We start from the raw sequence: 15,715 nt of genomic DNA, 5'->3' as shown, positions 1-15,715 counted from the left end.
GGGGAACAAGGAGTAAACGAGCGCACGATAATCGTCCTGTATAATGGTGCGTTTACACAGAGAGATTTATCTGACAGATCTTTGAAGCCAAAGCCAGGAACAGACTATAAACAGGGATTTCTCCTCTTTTCAAATCCATCCCTGGCTTTGGCTTCAAAGATCTGTCAGATAAATCTCTCTGTGTAAACGCACCATAATAGGGCCCTTAGGGTCAATTTACACAGACAGATTATCTGACAGATTATCTGTCAAAGATTTAAAGCCAAACCAGGAATGGATTTGAAAAGAGGATCTCTGTTTATAGTCTGTTTCTGGCTTTGGCTTCAAATCTTTGGAAATCTTTCTGTGTAAATGGACCCTTAGGGTACTATTATAGTGCGTTTACACAGGCAGATTTATATGACAGATTTTTTTAAAGCCAAAGCCAGGAACAGACCATAAACAGGGAACGGGTCATAAAGGAAAGACTGAGATTTCTACACTTTTCAAATCCATTCCTGGTTTTGGCTTCCAGAATCTGTCAGATAAATCTGCCTGTGTAAACGCACCATCAGACTGGCCAATAGGGGCCCGATAACAACTGTAAACGAGCGCCGATCTGCTAGATCGGCGCTCATTTAATGGGCCCGATAATCGTTTAACAAGGGCTGCAAGGACATCATTACCAATGCCCTTGCAGCCCTTGCTTAAACGGTATACTTTACCTATCCATGCTCCAGGGCTGCTCCTGCGGTACGCTTCTCTCTGAGTCCCGCGCGCTGCAGCTTCAGAGCGGCCGGTCAGCTGACAGGCCACTCAGCCAATCACAGGCCGCGACGGCTGATCATTGTGTTTATTACACAGAGCGATTATTGTTCCGTGTAATAGTACCCTTAGTGATTGGTTAGCTTTAAAAACTATTTTTTTTTATTGTTCAGAGTACCCCTTTAAATACACTGGATGTTGGCCTCGTGGACACAGAAATATTTGTTTTTAGTAACAATGCCTTTCAATTTACCATAAAATGAATGACTAAACAAAAAAATAAATATTTGTGGGGTAAAATTCAGAAAAAGATGCAATCGTGCTAATTTTTTGGGGTGGGGGAAGGGTGTCCATTTTTTTTATTTTATAGTAAAACTGACATGTTATCTCTATTCTGTAGGTTAGTACGAATACAATGATACCCATGTTTACATAACTTTTTAAACATTTTACTATTTTTAAGACTTTTTACAAATAAATATTTGATATATAATATTGCCACCTATAACTTTTTTTTCCCACCTACAGGGCTGTTTGGGGGCTTATTTTTTGCACCATGATCTGTAGTTTTTATATAGGTATATTGATGTAGGTGGGGTTTTTTTTATCGCTTTTCAATATATGTTTTTCTAATAAATGATGTCACAAGAAAATGGTTTTTCCTGTGGTTTTGTGCTCACTGCTGCCACCTCTGTCTGTGTCAGGAATAGAGATGAGCGAACCGGGTTCAGGTTCGAGTCAATCCGAACCCGAACGTTCGGTATTTGATTAGTGGCGGCTGCTGAACTTGGATAAAGCTCTAAGGTTGTCTGGAAAACATGGATACAGCCAATGACTATATCCATGATTTCCACATAGCCTTAGGGCTTTATCCAAGTTCAGCAGCCACCGCTAATCAAATGCCGAAAGTTCGGGTTCGGATCGACTCGAGCATGCTCCAGGTTCGCTCATCCCTAGTCAGGAACTGTCCAGAGCAGAAGCAAACTCCCAGAGAAACCTCTGCTGCTCTGAACACTTCCTGACACAGACAAAATCACTTACTTCTCCTGAGTTGTCTGCGTGAGTAACTACTTGTCTTCCTCATGAAAGAACCAGTGAGTAGAGATGAGCGAACCTGGAGCATGCTCGAGTCCATCTGAACCCGAACTTTCGGCATTTGATTAGCGGTGGCTGCTGAAGTTGGATAAAGCCCTAAGGCTATGTAGAAAACATGGATATAGTCATTGGCTGTATCCATGTTTTCCAGACAACCTTAGAGCTTTATCCAACTTCAGCAGCCCCAGATAATAAAATACCGAACGTTCGGGTTCGGATGGACTCGAGCATGCTCAAGGTTCGCTCATCTCTACCAGTGAGTAATTAAACTGTACCAGTCTGAACTAATGGTGGTTAGGGATGAGTGAATTTACAGTAGAGTTAGCCGGCTGCATTTGAACTTTGTGCCGCTCCTTTGCAGGTGCTTGGAAAAGCTGGATTTGGTCATGGAAAACTGGGAAAAGTTTCCCAGGACTGGATCCAGCTTTTTCAGGCACCCGCATTGGGCAGCAAAGAGTTCAAATTCATTCGGCCCTGACTAGACTAGGGCTTTCTTGTGATTTACATTGCAGTGATATGGAACCTTTACATTTTGTAGTGAAGGATGGCACTTTGAAAAAGGACATTAAGAAACTGTATAGAAAAGTTGGCAGTTCTTTGTCAGAACAAAAATAGGAGAAGTGGATGTGAAGGATATCACAGACGGCAGCTGGTGGGAAGTAATTCACGTGTCATCAAGAGTTTCAATGTTTCAGTCAGCAAGATTTATCTCATCTTTATATACTTTGTGTAGTGGATTATTCTTCCTACAGGTCATTCAGAAGAAAAATACCTCAGTGAATAATTAGCCCTAGCTGGTGCTCCCCCTAAGATCTATAGGATAGGGGATATCAAGCTTAATTTACTTCTACTTCTACTTTAGCCTTCCAGTACTTATCAGCTGCTGTATGTCCTGCAGGAAGTGGTGTATACTTTCCAGTCTGATACATTGCTCTCTGCTGCCACCTCTGTCCATGTCAGGAACTTACTTTGGACATTTCCTGATATGGACAGAGGTGGCAGCAGATATCACTGTGTCAGACTGGAAAGAATACATCACTTCCTTCTGAACATACAGCAGCTAATAAGTACTGTAAGACTGGAGATTTTTTGATAGAAGTAAATTACAATTTTTTTTTCTGGAGTTCCTCTTTAATACTGTGGATTACTTTACTTTTAAACAACTAGATGACCCCTTTTGTACAGTCAGTGCAGTTTCTCCATTGATCAACTAATCAGGTGATCACCGATTTCCTATGACAGCCTGGGAAATGTAGTTTTACATGCCACCCATACTGCTTGTCTATACTCTGGAGGATTTCCAGGTAGGGATACCCTCCTGCTCTATTCTTTTCAACAGCTTTATTTAGAATACTCTTTGGCCGCCCTTTCTACATACAATTACATCAGATTGTCAGCCGCCTCCGCTGCATATAACCATATACCAGTGGATTCTAAATTGAGTGACAGGAAATGCTGGGAATTGTAGTATATAGCAATGTCTGTAAACCACAAGTGTCCCTCCAAAAAGTTGGGAGTTATAAAGGAAGGACTGACTGCAAAGCATTATGGGGAAACTTGATGTCATCATCATCATCATAAACTTTACAGCAATGGAGCAGCTTTACCAATCTGCCAGAGACAATACACAGTCTGATTTGCCTATAGCAACCAATCACAGCTCACCTTTCATATCTTAACAAGCTCTTATAAAATTAAAGCTGAGCTTTGATTGGTTGCTATGGGCTGCTATAGACTGTCGAAGTTGCTCATGGCAACCAATCACAGTTCAGCTTTTATTTTACCAGAGTAATTTGAGAAACAAAATCTGAGCTGTGATTGGTTGCTATGGGCCACATCAAACCATATTATTTAGGGTTCTTATTGTGGCCTAACCATAAGCTGTTTGCTTGGTCACAAGTGTGTTTAGTGACCTCTGCAGTAAAGCACATCGCCAGTCATTAATGGGTTAATGCTTCAAATTTGTTTACATGCAGTAACCATGGCAACCATGTACTGTGATGACAAGCGCTTATGTCATAAAGAAGGTTCCATAAAGGAATGCACTGCCCCCTGGTCAGTGCCATCTTGGATGCGCCAGAGGACCTTGAGCTTAACCACTTTACTGCCCCCTACCCTTAATGTAATTTGGAGGTTCTAGCAGGGGAAAAGGGGTGGTCTGCTTTAGACTACCCCTTCATCGAGTCTACACCTTCTTGAGAAGTGGACCTGGATCTGTGAAGGAGAAGTGATACATCCGCCGGCCATCAATAAGGTGACAGATATTGTAGCCAGATCTCCCTCAAATCCAGTTTATTATATTTATAGCATGGTATTACCCTCTAAGCCCAGGGGAGGGGCAACTCTCCAGCCATGGCTCCCTCGAGGTTTCCCCCACAGGGGGTTTTTCCTCCTCTGAGTGCTGGAGGGTGACTCTTTGTGAGTCGGGGGTCTGCCATTTTCAGTGTCATGTAATTTTAAATAAAATTGGGACCCTTTGACACCTGATTACAATGTGTTGTGTCTTTATTTTGTGTTCTTTGGTGTAACTTATTATGCTTGGGAGTTGGGGGTGGCTCGTGTGTGTGTGTGTGTGTGGGCAGCATGAGGAGAAAGGCAAGGTATTACCTCCCCCCCCCCCCCCCAACCCATACATGCAGGCCCTTCCCCTGCAAAATTCACAGGATAGGGGATATCAAGCTGATTGGTAGGGGTCCCAGTGGTCACAAGAACGTGGGGAACGTGTCCCCCTCAAATAAACAGTGGGGACAGTGCTCCATTAATTCTCTATAGGTCTTGTTATCCTTTATCCTGTGAATAGGAGAGGGGTATGTTCTCATGTACCATATGGCTGGACTCAGTCTAGGTGTATTTCAGAAATATGGCATATGGCATTTTTGGGGTTCAAAAACACAGAGAACAGATGCTAGCTGATAGTCAGTGGGGAAAAGCGAAACACAACACCCATATGACATTTTTCTGCTATGATGTTTTTTTTGTTATGTGAAATCATAGCAGGCTGTGTGTTTGGTGTTTTGCCACAGACTTCTATGGGGGGACATGTCATGTCTATGTGAAAATTAGTGTTTTTTCCCCAGTTCTTCAACAGCAAACCTGGAATCACATGATAAAGAATCACATGACTTGTACTGAAGAAACCCCCACAGGGGATAAAATGCTTATAGTCCTTTACACTAAAATGAGAACATGGCAGAAAAAACACCAGAAGGGTAGTTACACACACACACACACACACACACACACACGCACACACCGTATTGCAGAGGATTTCCACAGCAGATCTGATCTAAATAACTGAACACAGCATCAAATTTGCACCATGAAATCTGCTGCAGATCCTGTACGTGTGAATGCAACCAAAAGCAGGAAACTGTGCAACAGTCTTAATCTTGGTTCAGATTTGTAGTGAATTCAGTAGAATTAAATTGGTACTCCGGCAAATTTTTTTCTTTGAAATCAACTGGTGTCCGAAAGTTATAAAGAATTGTATTTCACTTTTATTTAAAAAACAAAGCAAAGCAGTACTTATCAGCTGCTGTATGTCCTACAGGAAGTGGTGTATTCTCTTTAATCTGACACAGTGCTCTCTGCTGCCACCTCTGTTCATGACACGAACTGTCCAGAGCAGGAGAGGTTTTTTTTCTGGGGATTTGCTGCTGCTCTGGACAGTTCCTGTCATGGACAAAGGTGACAGCAGAGACTGTGCACTGTGTCAGCCTGGAAAGAATACAGCACTTCCTGCAGGACAAACAGCAGCTGATAATTACTGGATGACTTTTAAATAGAAGTACTTTACAAATCTATATAACTTTCAGACACCAGAAAAAAAGTTGTTGCCAGAGTACCTCTTTAAATTAAATAAAAAATTCAATTAGATTGACAGTGGAAATGCACCATATTAAGGTCTCGTTCACACCACGTTTTTACTCTTTTCGCTCCCTGATAGATACCTTCCCATATAGTTATGATGGCTGCACTTTATACCATCTGTTCTACATAGACTCCAAAAATTCATACTGCAATACCTCCCATTTCTGCTTTTTTGTCCCCCAGAGAGACTTCAAATTAATATATGGTAAAAAGAAAAAAAATGTAATTATGAATAAAAATAAGTAAATAAACCAATTTGGTATTGCCGCTTGCGTATTCTCCCGAACTATTACATTATCACATTCCTGATCATGCACGGTAAACAGCGTAAGTGCAAAAAAATGCCAAATAATTTTTTGCTGGTTACACAGCATATTTTATGTAAAAAATAGAAAAAATGTAGGTGACAAAATGCAAGCGCTATGGGTTTTTAAACATGCAAAGGAAAAAACAAAGCACGAAAACAAAAAATGGCCTGTTCTTTAAGGGGTTAAGGAAGAGCTACGAGGGCACCGCAACGGATAAGTATACTTTTGTTATTATGTTCCCGCCTGCCTGAGATTTGTCAGTGTCAGTAGCGGTCTTGGGCACCACGCATACCACGCAATTGCGTGGGGCCCCCGACATCCAGGGGGGCCCCGCTCTGGTGCCCAAGACCGCTGCGGCTAACTATGTGCGCTCGTAACGAGCGCACATAGTTTCAGGCAGCAGCATCACTGACAGGGCAGGAGCCATTGGCTCCCTCCCTGTCAGTCACTCTTGTGGCCGCAGGAAGTGTTTTCCCTGTGGTCACAAGAGGCTGCTCTGTGTCTCTGGTGCCGGCGCTCGAGGCGTCACTGGAGCGCTGGTGCCATGACAACGGGAGAGCGGCCTTATGTGACCGCAGGGGAAACACTTCCTGCGGCCACAAGAGAGAAGAGACGAGAAGAGGAGACGCCGGACCCAGGTGAGTAAAAATGTTTTTTTTTTGTTTTTTTGTGTGTGTTATATATAGGGGGCCTATATAAACGGGGGGAGCGCACAGGGGGCTATATAAACGGGGGGAGCGCACAGGGGGGCTATATAAAAAGGGGGGAGCGCACAGGGGGGCTATATAAACGGGGGAGCGCACAGGGGGGCTATATAAACGGGGGGAGCGCACAGGGGGGCTATATAAACGGGGGGAGCGCACAGGGGGGCTATATAAACGGGGGGAGCACACAGGGGGCTATATAAACGGAGGAGCGCACAGGGGGGCTATATAAACGGGGGGAGCACACAGGGGGGCTCTATATAAGTGGGGTAGTGCACGGGGGCTATATAAACGGGGGGAGCACAAAGTGGGGGTCTATATAAACGGGGGAGCGCACAGGGGGGCTATATAAACAGGAGAGCACACAGGGGGGCTCTATATAAGTGGGGTAGTGCACGGGGGCTATATAAACGGGGGGAGCGCACAGGGGGGCTATATAAACGGGAGCACACAGGGGGCTATATACAAGTGGGGGAGCTCACAGGGGGGCTATATACAAGTGGGGGAGCTCACAGGGGGCTATATACAAGTGGGGGAGCTCACAGGGGGGCTATATACAAGTGGGGGAGCTCACAGGGAGGCTATATACAAGTGGGGGAGCACACAGGGGGTATATAAAACTGGGGGCAGCACACAGGGTATATACAACTGGGGGCAGCACACGGGGGGTATATACAACTGGGGGCAGCACACGGGGGGTATATACAACTGGGGGGAGCACACGGGTATATACGACTGGGAGAAGCACACAGGGGGTCTATATAGTATACTGGGGGAGCACACAGGGGGGCTATGTATAACTGGGGGATCACACAGGTCTATATATAACTGCGGGAGCACACAGGGGGGTCTATATACCACTGGGGACAGCACACAAGAGGTATATACTACAGGGGGCAGCACACAAGTGGTATTTACTACTGTAGGCAGCGCACAAGGGGTCTATATAACTGGGGGCAGCACACAGCGGTCTTAATTACATTGGGACTGCACAGAAGTGCCTATATGCCTCACTACTATACTGGGGCACAGAACATACCTAATTATTAAGTGGGGGCACAGGGACACCTTTAATCTGTGGGGGCACAGAGGGGCGTAACTACTATATAGGGGTACAGGGGACCTAACTACTGTATGTGTTGGAGCCTAAAATATTTCTCTGACAGATTCTGGAGGGAAGATTACCAGCCGGGAGAAGACTTCAAGGTGGCTCAGGCTGGATGGAGAGAGAAAGAAAAAAAAGTAAAAGACGCTGATCAGAGAAGACGCCTCCTGTAAGTCACTGGATGTAACTGCACTCTGTTATAGGGTCTGTAGTGATAGGGGTCATGGTGTGGCAGTATTATGTTATGGCATCATTGGTAATATCTTCCTGTTTTGTTCAGAGCAGTTTTGAGGTGATATGTAATCTCTGTATGGTGGTAGGAGGGTTATAAGAGGACTACTGGGGGGGGGGGCAGCGCATGTCGAGGAGGGGGGGCATGGGGGGGCCCCAGACATGACTTTGCTTGGGGCCCCAGAAATGCCAAGACCGCCCCTGGTCAGTGTAATGGGACTTATTTCAAGAAACCTATGTGGCACCCTATACTGTTCGCATAGAGTGACTGACAAGTTACTAGCAGTAAGCCAGCATTGCTGGTCACATACACAGCTCTGTGCAAAGTCACTATAATAATCTGAAAGGTTTGGTGCTGGTTATATCTGGTATATGTAGGGTGGGCCCTAGAATTAAATTCCCTGGTGGGCCCAAGGTGCCCCAGTCCGACACTGCCTAAGTGTATTATATGTGGAGTGAATCGGTGGATCATTTAGTTTCTGTCAGTTGCTTACAGTGCTAGACTGTTTACATAGCTATCATTAATGTCTATGGTAGATATATAAACTGTGTAAACCAGCCAGCTTGACTTTTCAGCATTCTGGTCACCGCAATCAGGTCCCTTGGGGTCCCTTGTCCTTAAAGGGGTTATCCAGCGCTACAAAAACATGGCCACTTTTCCCCCTACTGTTGTCTCCAGTTCAGGTGCGGTTTGCAATTAAGCTCCATTCACTTCAATGGAACTGAGTTTCAAAACCCCACCCAAACTGGAGACAACAGTAGGGGAAAGTGGCCATGTTTTTGTAGATAACCCCTTTAAGATGGGTACAGATGGCAATACCCTTTTTAAAGGGAAGTTTGCAGTTTTGAGCCATTACATACAGAGGTCTTTGAGGGTTGTTGAATTGGTCATGCAAGTTACATGCCTCGTCGAACAATCCTGTGGATAAAGAGGACTGGAACTGGATGGTAGATATACTTGATGGCTGTCAGTTATTGAAGGTGTACGGCCACCTTTAAACAGGAGACTTGCTTTGCCTGCTAGGAGTGTTCCCTTTACATTAGATTTTGAATAGACTACACAACAAAAGAAGAAACATGAAGGACACTACAATAAAGTGCACCACTATTGTAAACACTTTAATAAGACACTTTATTACATACAAAGGTAAAGTCCCTCAATAACTGTACTGAAAAAAAAACTGGTAATTCATGATCACAAAATCCACAGAAATGTAGAGCACCAACAATATTACAACTGGCCGTGGAACCAAAAAACAAATGGTGTTATAATGGAAAAAATAATGGAAGAGTTATGGTGTTATACCCCACTTGTATCATCTGATAGAGCTACAATCACTCCCATCCTCCAGGCTGGGCTGCCCTGCTCTGTGGTGATTCTGTAAATAAAATAGCCAACAAGGCATGTGACCAGCCCCCCCCCCCCCCCCTCCAGTGTCCTCCATAGGCATATACAGGCACTCCTGTTGTAGCATCTGTCCAACTCCTGGATAAACCAAGGTCAATATCCATTCTAGTAATAAAAACTCTGCATTCCCTCAGTGCAGTGAGCCTAGCTACACAGAAAAAGCAGAATATAGAGTCCAACTGCACATGCTCATTCTGAAAGAATAAAAACTACTGGAGTACCAAAACATGGACAACATAATAAGACTATATTCAATACAATATTCTGAAGTTACATGTCAAATAGTTGCATCTGAAAAGAATAATGCTTTTTAACAACTAGTGCAATGGGGGAGGAACATGATTGTATAGATAGCACTATAATATACAATACAAAGCCCCTAAGATATTAAAGGGTATTAACAACCATAACTAAGGAAGGTATCCTCATTTTCTAAGGTTGTATTTATGTTCGGCTTTATTAGAATACTTGTCATTATGCATTACTTGACACAATAATTTTGGATGTTTAGCATTGTCCTGAATTGTAGAGATTTGTCGATATCTTTTCAGCAGAGTTCCTATTGGTGATCCACATCTCACTTCATAGCTGCCGGCTGTATTTTTATCCAGGCTAAATTAAGAGTTAATAGGCTTATGTGCAGCTCCTGTAGTGTTCACGGAGATGCTTAGCACCTCTCAGTGCAGAAAACCAATCTATCTTATACAGAGGTTACCGAGTTTATATGTATTCTGTTTGAGAGCACTTTTACTTTGTTATTCTGAATATTGGTGGAAGTTAAAAGTTACATACTTTTTTAAAATAATTTTATTTGATCATCATAATTAATTACAAAGACCCCATAACAATAAGAGGGGTTCAGAATCCGGCTATTCTTAGTTCTTAACATTATCCATCTTCCTTCCGGCTGCCTCAAGTCCACCAACCCACTTCATTCAATCTGACTCATTGACCCAAATTTCCCCACACCCTTTTCCTACCAACCTATCTGGTAAATGTGCCAAAAATTGTTACATTGTATAAATGTTATTTGATGTTCTTTATACTTTCTTTATACCACCTTGTTTACTGCTACTTGTTGCAACACAACATGGTACGTCTATGTGGTGTAAACAGCCATTGTATTGCCTGGATAGTCATTTTAAAGGGTAACTAACTGGCTTTGAATAAATCCTATTTGATGTACTGAGCCTTTCATAGCCCTCCCCCTCCTGTACAGATGGTAAGACGTACATTGACTTTGTCCTGTCAATCACATGCTAATCTCTGTTTTATAGCATTGCCTATGGGGTGATAAATCGCCAAACATGGCTCTTCAGGACAGCAAAAATAAATCATCATATCAATGAAGAAATGACAGACTAGGCGGCCAGCTAGTGATACATACTTCAGCATTTATCTTTAGGTGTCATCCTGACATGTTGACAACGGAGCGGACTTGTTAAAGGGATCTTCAGCAAGAAATGTCACCATGAAAAAAGGAAAACAACACATTCAGATTTTTATGGACATGCCAGGATACAAGAAATTTACAAGAACATCTACAATGAGTAATCGCTAAACGTCTTTTCAGTAGAAGAAGATTTGGGCTTCTTACTGAGCGAGGAAAAAATACAAGTTCTATTTTTTAGGATATTTAAATTTGCAACTAAACTGTCAGGATGTGTAAGATGCCGTCCCCTAAGGTGAAGAGGTGTAGACTGTAGAGACCAGACATCAGTCACTATCAAGTATGAGGCTGATGGATGAAATGGCTGTTCGGAAGGCCCTGAGGAGGAACAAACTATGCAAGGATTTCATCAGTTCTGTCTCCTACCAGGTGAGATGTCTTAAACATCTGCATTATGAAAAAATGTATGTTTGGTCAACAATAGTATTAGCAGAATATTAGGTTAAATATGTTTCAGGCTATGCCGATACTTGAAGCTGGATAAACTATTGTATAATACCACTTTTTGGGTTGGCTTAGTGTGAGCAGGGCCAACTGGGATTTGCCCAAAGCCCATATACAACAGCCGAGTGCATTTCCACATCTGCAATTCATTTACACCAAATATCTTTTGTTGTGTATTCTGTTTTCTGCAGCAGTGTTTCTCATTGCTTCTGAGCCAAGTACCTCTTACGCAAGCAAAGTACATCCACTTTTTTAATGTCCATCAAAGCACAGCATTGACACCTTGAGACTTAGGGTACACCTAGAGGCACAGCATATACCCCTTAGCGTACACACACCTAGAAGCATAGCATGTACCCTATAAGGTACACACACCTAGAAGCATAGCAGGCCCCCCTTAGGGCACACTCACCTAGAGGCATAATATGCCCCCCTTAGGGTACACTCCCCTAGAGGTATAGCATGCACTCCATAGGGTACACTCACCTAGAGGCATAGCATGCACCCCTTAGGGTACATTCAGCTAGAGGCATAGCATGCACCCCTTAGGGTACACTCACCTAGAGGTATAGCGTGCACTCCATAGGGTACACACACCTAGAGGCATAGCATGTACCCCATAAGGGACACAGACCTAGAAGCATAGCATGTACCCCATAAGGGACACAGACCTAGAGGCATAGCATATACCCCTTAGGGTATACACACCTAGAGGCATAGCATGTACCCCTTAGGGTACACACACCTAGAGGCATAACATGCACCCCTTAGGATACACACACACCTAGAGGCATAGCATGTACCCCTTAGGGCAGTGATTTTCAACCTTTTTTGAGCCGCAGCACACTTTTTACACTTAAAAAATCCCGGGGCACACCACCAACCAAAATGGCACAAAATGACACTAAAACAGTACATATTATACATATAGTTAATAATATAGATTCTAAATGTATTTATACTCACTCAGTGTGAAACCTGGGCCTGTTTTCTTCTCCCCCCTGTGCTTCTCTCCCGTGCTTCTCTCCCGTGCTTCTCTCCACAATACTTCTCCCCCCTACTTTTCTCCTGTGCTTCTCTCCACCATACTTCTCCCCCCTGCTTCTCTCCTGTGCTTCTCTCCCGTGCTTCTCTCCCGTTCTTCTCTCCACAATACTTCTCCCCCCTACTTTTCTCCTGTGCTTCTCTCCACCATACTTCTCCCCCCTGCTTCTCTCCTGTGCTTCTCTCCACCATACTTCTCCCCCCTGCTTCTCTCCTGTGCTTCTCTCCACCATACTTCCCCCCCGCTTCTCTCCTGTGCTTCTCTCCTCCATGATTCTCTCCTGTGCTTCTCTCCACCATACTTCTCCCCCCTGCTTCTCTCCTGTGCTTCTCTCCCCCATGCTTCTCTCATGTGCTTCTCTCCACCATACTTCTCCCCCCTGCTTCTCTCCTGTGCTTCTCTCCCCCATGCTTCTCTCCTGTGCTTCTCTCCACCATACTTCTCCCCCCTGCTTCTCTCCTGTGCTTCTCTCCACCATACTTCTCCCCCCTGCTTCTCTCCTGTGCTTCTCTCCCCCATGCTTCTCTCCACCATACTTCTCCCCCCTGCTTCTCTCCTGTGCTTCTCTCCTCCATACTTCTCTCCTGTACTTCTCTCCACCATACTTCTCCCCCATGCTTCTCTCCTGTGCTTCTCTCCCCCATGCCTCTCTCCTGTGCTTCTCTCCACCATACTTCTCCCCCCTGCTTCTCTCCTGTGCTTCTCTCCCCCATGCTTCTCTCTTGTGCTTCTCTCAGCCATACTTCTCCCCCCTGCTTTTCTCCTGTGCTTCTCTCCCCCATGCTTCTCTCCTGTGCTTCTCTCCACCATACTTATAATCCGCCACTGATCGCTGCGCATTGCCGGGGAACAAAACACAGGGGCACCATAGTTTGTGGAACTTTCCCCGCGGCACACCCGACCATGTGCCGCGGCACACTGGTTGAAAATCACTACCTTAGGGTACACACACCTAGAGGCATAGCATGTACCCCTTAGGGTACACACACCTAGAGGCATAACATGCACCCCTTAGGGTACACACACCTAGGGCATAACATGTACCCCATAGGATACACACACCTAGAGGCATAACATGGACCCCTTAGGATACACACACCTAGAGGCATAGCATGCACCCCTTTGGGTACACTCCCCTAGAGGTATAGCATGCACTCCATAGGGTACACTAACCTAGAAGCATAGCATGCACCCCTTAGGGTACACTCCCCTAGAGGTATAGCATGCACTCCATAGGGTACACACACCTAGAGGCATAACATGTACCCCATAGGGCACACTCACCTAGAGGCATAATATGCCCCCCTTAGGGTACACTCGCCTAGAGGCATAGCATGCACCCCTTAGGGTACACTACCCTCGAGGCATAGCATGCACCCCTTAGGGTACACTCAGCTAGAGGCATAGCATGCACCCCTTAGGGTACACTCGCCTAGAGGTATAGCATGCACTCCATAGGGTACACACACCTAGAGGCATAGCATGTACCCCATAAGGGACACAGACCTAGAAGCATAGCATGTACCCCATAAGGGACACAGACCTAGAGGCATAGCATATACCCCTTAGGGTACACACACCTAGAGGCATAGCATGTACCCCTTAGGGTACACACACCTAGAGGCATAGCATGTACCCCTTAGGCTACACACACCTAGAGGCATAATATGCCCCCCTTAGGGTACACTCACGTGGAGGCATAGCATGCACTCCATAGGGTACACTCACGTGGAGGCATAGCATGCACTCCATAGGGTACACTCGCCTAGAGGCATTGCAAATATATGAGATTATTTTCTTTAGTTCACAATGATTGTCGCTTAGTCTACACAATAGGGAGTATGTGGACTTCTGAAGAGTGTATTGCTGGTACTCACCCATGTCTGCCTATTCTAATTTCTTTCTTTTTATTGTAATTATTAATATTATTTATGTTAGATATGTTGCTGCTGTGGGCCCTCTCCATGCTCTCTGTGTTGTGCATGCTGTCCTAGCATCAAGGTGTCTACTGGTACCAGACTGTTGTACACCTTCTTCCATATTTTTGCCTCCACCATCTGTTGCCTCATGCTTTCCAGAACGGTGTCAGAAACTGTCAAGGAACATGTGAGTACAGGCCTGTCTGTATAGCAATAGGCATTATAATTCATTCATTTCCTACTGTTTATTACTGTCAGTGACTACTTCAAAAGCTTAGAAATATCAGCAATAAACTGGTAAACATCATTGATCAGCACTGTGCATCATCATTACTGTTACCTATCACTCCTCTGACATTTACACTGAGAGGTGAAATCTGAGGCTCCTGAGCCCAAATGATAAATTTATTACAGGGCCCCCACCTACCATGTACCACATATAATACTGGATTCCTTTTATGTGCCAGAATGACCTTTGGGACCCCTTAGACACCAGGGTCTGGGTGCAACTGCTTTGCCTAGTTACATCCCTGGTCAGATAGGTGTTGTTTGGCATATTATTATGCTGCAGATTATAAAAGTGAGAACACCGCTGAGTCACAAGCAGAATACATCCATACATTAAACAGTTACAGCAATACATTGAGTAGAGTTATTCTCTTCTCTTTCCTCTCCATCTGGCCTCATAACCCTAAATTCAGACTTCAATCCAAACCTTTTGAATTAATTGTAACTAATACCAGACCCAAACCCCTAAATTAAGACCCTAGAGCAGACAAAGAAAAATTATTCAGACCCTAGAGCAGATGACAAAAGATATTTAGACTCCTAAACTTACCCTTTGTTCCTGGTCTACCCATCAGTACTGGGTGGTGCTGCAGAAGGGATCCTAATGGCAACAGCATTAGAACCCTATGTGCATCACTGTCCTAATACTGGCAGGACCTAGTGTAATGGCACCTGAACAGAAGAGGAACACAGGAACAAGCATGTTAAAGGGGTAGTTCACTAAATAATGTTTTCTTTCTAATCAACTGGAGTCAGAAAGTGCCAGAGATTTGTAATTTATTTGTATAAAAAAAAAACTCAAGTCTTCCAGTACTTATTAGCTGCTGTATGTTCTGCAGGAAATGGTGTATTCTTTCCAGCCTGGAGAGCAGAAGAGATTTGGGGATTTGCTTCTGTCCTGGACAGTTCCTGTCACTGACAGATGTGTAAGCAGACAGCACTATGTCAGACTGGAGAGAATACACAACTTTTTTCAGGACATACAGCAGCTGATACATACGGAAAGACTTGAGATTTTATAGAAGTAAATTACCAATCTCTGCCACTTTTTGCTACCAGTTGGCTTGAAAGAAACCATTTTTGGTGAACTACCCCTGTAAGAGA

General features: G+C 44.3%; 1 protein-coding gene across 2 annotated transcripts in view; it reads left to right on the top strand.

Moving 5' to 3' along the window:
- The window catches only part of SERINC4 (serine incorporator 4), a 49,980-nt gene that overhangs the window by 1,257 nt on the left and 33,008 nt on the right, over positions 1-15,715 (top strand). For both annotated transcript variants that reach the window (XM_069984101.1, XM_069984091.1), the window contains exons 2-3: positions 10,743-11,284; positions 14,343-14,510. In XM_069984101.1, the coding sequence (XP_069840202.1) occupies positions 11,198-11,284; positions 14,343-14,510 (255 nt within the window). In that variant the 5' untranslated portion in view covers positions 10,743-11,197. The remainder of the gene's footprint in view (positions 1-10,742; positions 11,285-14,342; positions 14,511-15,715) is intronic.

The sequence above is a fragment of the Dendropsophus ebraccatus genome, chromosome 1 (assembly GCF_027789765.1).
Source record: "Dendropsophus ebraccatus isolate aDenEbr1 chromosome 1, aDenEbr1.pat, whole genome shotgun sequence".
NCBI lineage: Eukaryota > Metazoa > Chordata > Amphibia > Anura > Hylidae > Dendropsophus > Dendropsophus ebraccatus.
The sequence above is the reverse complement of the archived record's forward strand: the minus strand, read 5'-3'. Positions and strand labels throughout refer to the sequence as shown.